The sequence below is a fragment of the Aulonocara sp. 'chitande type north' Nkhata Bay genome, linkage group LG20 (assembly GCF_057382095.1).
Source record: "Aulonocara sp. 'chitande type north' Nkhata Bay isolate Kocher_YH1m ecotype deep benthic linkage group LG20, A_spYH_male_GT1.1, whole genome shotgun sequence".
Taxonomy (NCBI): Eukaryota; Metazoa; Chordata; class Actinopteri; order Cichliformes; family Cichlidae; genus Aulonocara; species Aulonocara sp. 'chitande type north' Nkhata Bay.
This window is the reverse complement of record NC_141363.1, coordinates 3147189-3155313: the sequence shown is the minus strand read 5'-3', so window position 1 is coordinate 3155313 and position 8125 is coordinate 3147189. Positions and strand designations below refer to the sequence as shown.

At 41.7% G+C, this 8125-nt stretch overlaps 1 protein-coding gene across 1 annotated transcript in view; it reads right to left on the bottom strand.

Annotated features, from left to right (window-relative positions):
• Positions 1 to 1915: 1915 nt before the first annotated feature.
• Positions 1916 to 8125, bottom strand: part of avpr2aa (arginine vasopressin receptor 2a, duplicate a) — a 17882-nt gene continuing 11672 nt past the window's right edge. Inside the window, exons 7-8 of the mRNA XM_086276106.1 lie at positions 6999 to 7554; positions 1916 to 5961 (exon numbers count right to left, since the gene is read on the bottom strand). Of these exons, the coding sequence (XP_086132232.1) occupies positions 5762 to 5961; positions 6999 to 7554 (756 nt within the window). The 3' untranslated portion in view covers positions 1916 to 5761. The remainder of the gene's footprint in view (positions 5962 to 6998; positions 7555 to 8125) is intronic.

The following is an 8125-nucleotide window of genomic DNA, read 5'->3' as shown; positions in this document are numbered from 1 at the left end:
AGTCAGGCTTTTCTGTCTGTTCCATAGGCATCGTTTTTCCTGCTCGTTCCTCACACTTTTCGCAAAGCAGAACAAAGTCAACAAAGTGTGGGGCTAACTCAGTAATCACAGAGCAGACTGTATCTTTTTACACTGGCTTCCCCTTCCTTCACTACAATAACAGTTCATGCTCTGGTTACTTCATGGTTTTGTTCGTACAGAGGAGGGTGTTATATGTACAGTTGCTCCAGCCCAAACAGCTTGACAGTGTTTGGGGTTACCATAACTCACTGTAGCTTCCAAACCTCTGCACTTATTTTCTCTGCATCTCATTCTTCTTGTCCTATTTGGGCATCCTCTCATCTGCTTTGCATGACAATGCAGTTTGCAGTAAAAAAAAAAGAACCATGTAAGGGAGGAAATTCCTTTCACTCCTTTTCCACAACATATTAAACATCCCATCCACATGTCACATCAAAAGGACAATATCTGGTGTACAGCTTTTGTTTGTGTTTGCATATTGGCTTGCGTGTGTCTGCGTGTGTGCATGCACTTCTTGCAGCTGGCCCAGAACTATTAAATGGGTGAAGACCAATGTTCCCTCTAAGCTGCGTGCGTGCGCAATTGCGCACTGCTGCCATGGTCTCTGCGCACAGAAAATCTGCGTTGCGCACAAAAAAAAATCTAACCTGAATTGAAATTAAAATTAAAACTTTAACAATTCTGTTTTGCAGTGTTAGTCAGTCAGTGACTGGCTGCTCCCGTATGGGATTAGAACGATGCCACCTTATCCCATAGTCCAGCCAATAACGCGATTCACATTCGTATATACGCAGCTAATCAACGTCGTTGACAGGCTATGACAGCGTCCTTGTGACACCGGTGTTTTAGCGAGCAAAGCGGCGTGGCTGATGTGGAGTGAAGCCACGTTAATGACAACTTGGACAACCATTGGAGATGTGAGCAGGACAGACGGAACAATTGACGGAAAAAGTGTGGACTTCATACCAGTTTTTAAATTGTGTTGATCGGCCACGTAAAACCAGAGTTATGATAAAAATATCTGCAATGTTTGGTTTTCTTCCTGAATACTGTCGTTGTTTATATTTACTGCGGGAAGAAACGGTAAAAACTGAGTTTTATAAGGAAAACGCTCCAAAGCACTCTCCACCTGTGAGCAAAACCAAAACCTCCCACCCTTTCCTATTGGTCAAAAAATGTACCATGTCGACCAATCAAAAAATGATATAGCAACATGGCATTTAGTGTTTAGGAAAGGGGGAGTTTTAGGAGTGATGGCGGTGTTTTGAGATGTGAGAGATTTGCAACGTTTAGTGCAAATCTTGTGTAGTTAGTGTGTAGTGTAGTCAATAGTTTTGTTGTGTGTGTCAGAAAAATGCTGTAATTATATATTCTTGATTTGAATACTGGCTTGTGTGAAATCCCAGAAATAAACCCCAGACAAAGCGATTCTGTGAACTAAGGTGCAGGTCTATTAGGTTATGCTGTGGTGATCCTCGGGTTGGGGGATGGGTGTTCATACTGGAGTGCAAAATTAAAACCAATGGAAGATGGACAAGAAAAGTTCAAAGCCATCAGGTGCTCAGTTTAGAAAAACAGAGGGAGTGTGGCAGTGGCGGCTAGGACCGCCACTGCCTGCAGGTATCAGGCTGTTGTTCTCCTTTATCTCATAGTGGACAGAAATTATTTTTTGGAGTGGCACAAATAATTTGTGTGGCATCAAATTTCATGCAGAACAGCTGATTGTTCTGTAAATAGTTTGAAATACTTATTTTAAAAAACACCTTGGCTGCATTTTTAGGTAAACAGCTGCAAAAAACTTTGTTTTTTTGCATAGCTCAGTTACTTTTTTGAAGAAGTAACTATATAATTAATTGCACAACATTGGTCATTATATCCTGTATTTTGCAGACAGAGTTACAGGACTCTCTCCCAGACCACAGACTCAGAATACAAGTCAGAGCTTTATACAAATAGAAAAAAGAAAGTTGTGTTTTCAAAATTGGAGTTCAAGTTATTTTTACTTCCAATAGTGTTAACATGCTACACAGGTCATGAACAAGATTATTTGTAAGTGGGCTAAAGCAGTTAATTAAAAGTAGTCTAACATAAATGTAAATGCTGTAATTTGATTATTTTTAATAAACCGTGTAACTTCAATGCTGGCGTGACCACAGTGCACACGTCTGATGTCGCTCACAGTGGCCCAAGGGACCGCTCAGGGAGTTTGTGTGTTCGCTCAGAAACATGAAAAATTAGAGGGAACATTGGTGAAGACACATAACAACAAATCATATCTAAGTGCATAAATGTCGTGGAAGCGTGTTGAACAAGCTCCTGTAAAATATTTGTAGATGCCATTTTATCAGACACCATGCACATGCCTGTTTGTACTATTAAGAAAGCAATGTTGCAGGTGAGGTGTGCGCACAACCGTGCCCAAAGTAATGAAAACAAGATGGCTGAAAGCGATAAAAAAAAGCTAACCTTGATCCCTCTGGCTCTCGGAGAAAGAACGTCTTTTAAATCAGTAAACACTTACAGACTAAGGAATCATAATTGCTGCCAATAGAATAAAAGTGTGGCTATATTTAGCAAACAAAGAAAAAATGCCCTTGGAAAAAGCCGCATTTAACTGCCCCCTTCTCTGTAAGCTGAAACAGTAAATGCAGATAAATTTTATGTGGAAAACAAAACAAACTCCACCAAATAGTTTACCATCTGTTTTAAGGCTAAGAGCATATAAACATCCTCTTGGTGTTAAAACATTTAAGATAGAGAAAAAGAGCAAAATGAAACCCTTTTGTGAGAAGACAAGATAAATTGGGGAGCCTGTTTCTCTTGCTTCCTCTGATAATAAAGTATGATGCTCTTTCCTAACGCAGACACAGGAGTCGATCTGGGCCAGTTGGGCCACCTGGTGTCTTGGAATGAGCCTCGGCCATCATTAGGTCTGCAGAGGGGTCTTGGGTTAAGCAATGCAGACGCATTGCTCAGTATGGTAAAAGTCCTGGCTCCAGGTCTGATTTATACCGGCTGTGGTGAAGGCTGGGGGTCTCAGTCATTCTTCAGAGCCACTGGTTGCACTCCTTGGCTGAATTTAAATTGATTTGAAGACGGAACTTGCCCTGTTTTCCTGCCCTTGTGACAGGCTCCCTGAGGGATAATTTATTTCTTTTATACCCCATTGCAGCCACACGGCTGGAAGGAAGTGCTGCCCTAACTGTAATGAAGAAGTGACCTTGAGTTTAGCCGTCACCCATGCTTCTGCATGGAAACCGTGAGCATTAGGGCATTCAGCATAAATATACACACACACACTGCAAGATTATAAAAACAGCAGTGACCTACCAGTTAGACCATCTATCATATGCTCTGACAAGAGAGAGATGGTGGTGGCTGTTTCAGTGAAAAATAGGAAATGCCAAGTCTTTTATAGGACTACTCAGGAAACTAAACTGACTCTATAGGAAATTCTGTCTGATGATGGGTCTATTTTTAGGGGATATTTAAAGATGTTCGTGCTATCTGCTTCTCAGTCAGTTGAAGTGCATTTATTATTTAGCCGTTTTAATGCTCACTAATGGCTGTACAGAAAGCACAATGCACAGCTGAGGAGTGTTCGGCCTCTCCCATCAATCTGAAAGGCTGGATGAAACTGAGGTTTGGCTCTTTGCGTGGAGAAGAATCATCCTCTGACCTCTCAACTTCCTGCTTGGGAGAGAGAAAAATACATGAACACCCTGAAGGTTTGGGAGAAGTTCATCTATTTCCTGATATAACAAAGTGAGACACGGGACATTGTTGCTGCAGAGTTTCATTTGGCTGATAATCAAAGCAGAGGCCTGTGTCTGGGGAACAAGTTTGCAGTGGCGTGCTGTAAACCCAAACACCACGGCCACGCAGAGGAAAAGGTGAGGCTTCTCCTTCGACCCAGACAAGTACTCTTGAGATACCTTGAAAGCATGCCGGTATTGTCCTGCAGACTCGAACAACACTGTTCTCTCACGAAAAAGAAAGATGCACCAAAGTGTCTCACTGTGAGTGCACATCATTAAAAAAAAAAAGATTATTTTCAACAGCATCTAATGGATAGACTGATCAAATACACACAATGTTATCACATTTCCTGTATGTACAGTAGCTTATATAATTATGCTATTGTAAAAACATACCATTAGAATATTTAAGTGTGTCATGCAGCTGAGGGCCATAATACTTTACTCTGTGCACAGAATAAAATGCAATATTATAAAAACTGTACCTGGAAGGCAGAAACAGGGAATAATATACATATATACTATCTAAGTATACATTAAATATATATATATTTGTGTGTACATTTTCATTTACACAACAATAAATAAATAAAGAGATTAAAGAACACATGGCTCATGGTGTGATATAACATATCCTATGATCCCTGCTCTGGAGGTATGCTCTGTCTAAAAATAACTTGGCTGACATCATTTACAGATTAATCCAGTGAGGGAGGCCCCCTCTAAAAATGTCTACTGACATTACAGGCACTTGGTTTGGACTTGGAGTATTTGCAATATTCATGTGAAGTGTTTTCTTAAATAGTAATTGTTTCTAGATGTACGCTAACGTGTAGGTTGGAATATGTCTACTGATAAGACTTTAAAGTCGAGCTTTTAAAAAACAATCTTTGGTTTGACACCGCCTTGTTTTCTTTCTTCCTTCTTTTTTAACTACACTGTACCTCAGACCATTGCAACATTCAGCTTTTATCTAGCACAAAATGTAATATTCTCTTCAATAAATATACTTTACAACGTTGATCACGATACACGGAATGCTGATAAATACTTCTCATGAGTTTCTTCTGTGCTGTGTTCTCGTTTCATACTTTCCGAAAAGCATGACGGGAAGGTTCTTTTATGTGCCTCATATGGCGTGTTTGTATAAAATACAGTCACATAATTGTGTCCCAGTTGAGCAAGGAAAACCAGGTTTATTTTTTTGTGCGGTGCTTTCCTTCTGCTGCACCGTCCTCAGGAGTGAATCTTAAGCCCATCTTGCTAACAAATCACTATTGTTGGAACCTGGAAGTGAATTCTTTCTTTGCCTCAAGCATCCTTCTCTAATCCTTTCTTTCTTTCTGTGGAATAACAAAGTTTGATCACGTTATTAGATTTCAACTACAGTCCTCCTGGGACCACTGCTGTAACATCCATGACATCCCCTGTCTGTTCTCCTGCAGTCTTATTCTCGTGTACTGTCTGCATGTGCTTCTTTTCTCTTCCTTCCAGCTTGGTTTTCTCTGCACCCATAGTTTTGTCTGCTGCTTTATACATTAGGCGTGCCATTAATGTAGCAATCCACCCCTTGCATTCCTGCTGCTCTACTGTATCCGAGCAGAGTAAGAGACTGTCCACAGTTCTGTTCAACAGCTACTGAGGTGAAAATGTTCTCACCTTCCAGTCCATTTCACCCCACAGATCCACCGAAACACTGTGTTATGAATGGTGCTGACATCTTCAGTGACAGCCGTCCTTACTGCTGGGGCGAGTAAGACAGGTGATTACAAATAGAAGTCCTGGTGAGAAGACAGCTGTCCTTTGATGCTGAAAACATCTGGTGGAGGTCGTCACAGTGCGTTCTCAGGCTGCGGCGCTGGAGGCGGTGACATCAGCAGAGTTGTGTGCAAAAGTACGTCCTTGCAGTGGGCGCGTGTGCACCCATGCATGCCTTTCGAGCATGTCTCTGTGTGTCTCGCTCTCCAGCTCATCAGTCTTTGTCAGTACAGGCTGTCCTTGGTGGTGGAGGTGTGTGTGGTGGTAGAGTCGTCAGGCAGGGAGCCCCGTCGTCCAGATCTTGACCCACAGTGGAGCAGATTTTGCAGCTCTCTTGACACGCTGCTGGAGAAAGCCGTGTAGATCCATGGGTTGGTGCACGAGTTCAGACTGGCCAGCAGCATCAGGATAGTGAAGGCCACTCCTGCAGAGGACACATACCGCCAAAAAGACAAGTCCAAAAATACATTTTCAAATGTACAACCTTTACGTTGGAAGGAAACATTCCTCTTAAAATGAGGACAAACTAAGGACAAATCACAGTGCAAGACACATTAGTCTCTCACCCCTTAGGAAACAAACATAAAAATGTGCAAATATTTAGCAGCAGAGCACTGTGCATTATTTTGTTTTTATTCTACTTCAAGAATTTGATTATAAATATCCCAGGGGAACAACTCCACACATACTTCCTCCTTCATATTTTTCATTTCTAATAGCAAGTCTATTGTGCATTAGGCAAAACACACTGAGAGCAGCTGAGAACAATGAATGAGACCGTTCTGATTTTAGAATAAAGCTGACAATAATCAGCTGAGTGTGGGGCTGTCTGCCAATCGGGGCTTTTATTTCATGAGAGTATGCTAATCATGCTTGTAGCTGCATGTGAGTACACTTTGTGTATGCATCTGTGCTCGTGTGTGTGCGTTTGTATTTGCGCTTGTTCCATGTGTTGCTTATGATTTTAACTATGCATGCCAGCTGCTGGCACCGATCATTGTTGATGAAATGTCAGCATCTGGCTCTGTTTCAGACTCTACGGGGGACATAAACAGGTTATTTACTGGCCTCTGGTGTTTGTCTTTAGTTTCAGCTCAGGAAAAAACAAACTTGTTTGTGACCTTGTATTATATTCTCTGTTGAGAGCTGGAGCTTGTACTTAGAATAATGAGTTAGATAGCCTAATATTTGGACCCACCAAGATGCTCAAAAGCATTGATTGGAGTTTTCTGTTAAAAATAGGAGCTTTTCAATTAGCTTTATGCTCTCTAAAGTGCAAAACAGGTAAATTAGCTCCATTAGGGCGATTAAATAGATTACATGAGCTAAGGAGAATCAATCCATCTGGGGTAAACAACATAAATGATTCACCTGACCGCACAGATGTTGCTTTCATTTCTTTTATGGGGTAGATTGGAAACATAAGTGGATGTTGCATCCATTAAGATGTTTATGACTAACCTTGGTCTGGAGGGTCTGGATCCCAGGCTGCCCACAGCTGGACAATGAAGAAAGGTGACCAGCAGATAGTATACACCAGCACAATGACCAGGGTCATCCTCACCGTCTTTGACATGGCTTTAGTGATACTTGGAGGTGGGGTGGCGGGGCGGTGAGGGGGAGCATAATCAAGGGAGCAGCGGGGAGAGTTGGTGTAGGGCTCCTGGCAATCTGAGCCGTTCACTGTTTGCTGATGCGCTGTTGTTCTTGTTGTTGTCACATGTTCCCCGTGGCAACTGTTACACTGAATATCAGGTGGTACATAGTCATAACATTCTCCCACTTGGCTGTTGGGTGTGTTATTGTGGGGGTTGTTATTTGCAACCTTTAAGAGTTGTCCTCCTCTTCCGTCCCAGCCTCCTCCTCCAGACGCCCGTCTCCCCCTCTCTCTGGATCGCTCGTCCTCCTTCCTAAAGCTGTGAAAGCGGAAGAGGATTTCGTTTTTCTTCATCTCAGCCATCACCATCCTCTCTGACTTCAGGTAGATGTTGTTGTGAATCTCGCGGAAGATTCTTATCTGAAATATAAGAACATTTTGAGAAATTACAACAGCTCAGTGAGAGGGAAAACTAGACATGCCATCATTCACGACCTAAAAGGCCCGAGGATTATGTTTTATCATGGGAACGTGGCAAATTCAGATGCTCGTGTTTGCTGCAGACTGTCCTGTTTGCAGTTTAGGTCAACACTGAACGGAAATTTGAAATGTAAAAAAAAGAGAGTATGTGTTGGCCTTAACCATCGGCCATAAACCAGTGTCAGACATTTTTATGTAACATTATTTAACGCCACGATTCCTTCGCTCTGTTACATAGCTACCATAAAACTTTATTGCACCAAAATGATTTGTGGTATTCTCCGGAGAAACCAAAACAACGACATGAAATCCATTACTAATAGGCGATTCATCCTTCCAACTATTTTTACTTTGATTCTGAAGGTTTGTTACAACTGAAGCTACACATTAATCCATCTTTCCATTCAGTTTATGGGATTTAATCGGGCGAGACACTTGAAACTTTCCAAATTACCTCCTTCAGCAGAAATAACATCATTCTCTCTTCCAGAAACGTTCTAAATATCCCTCT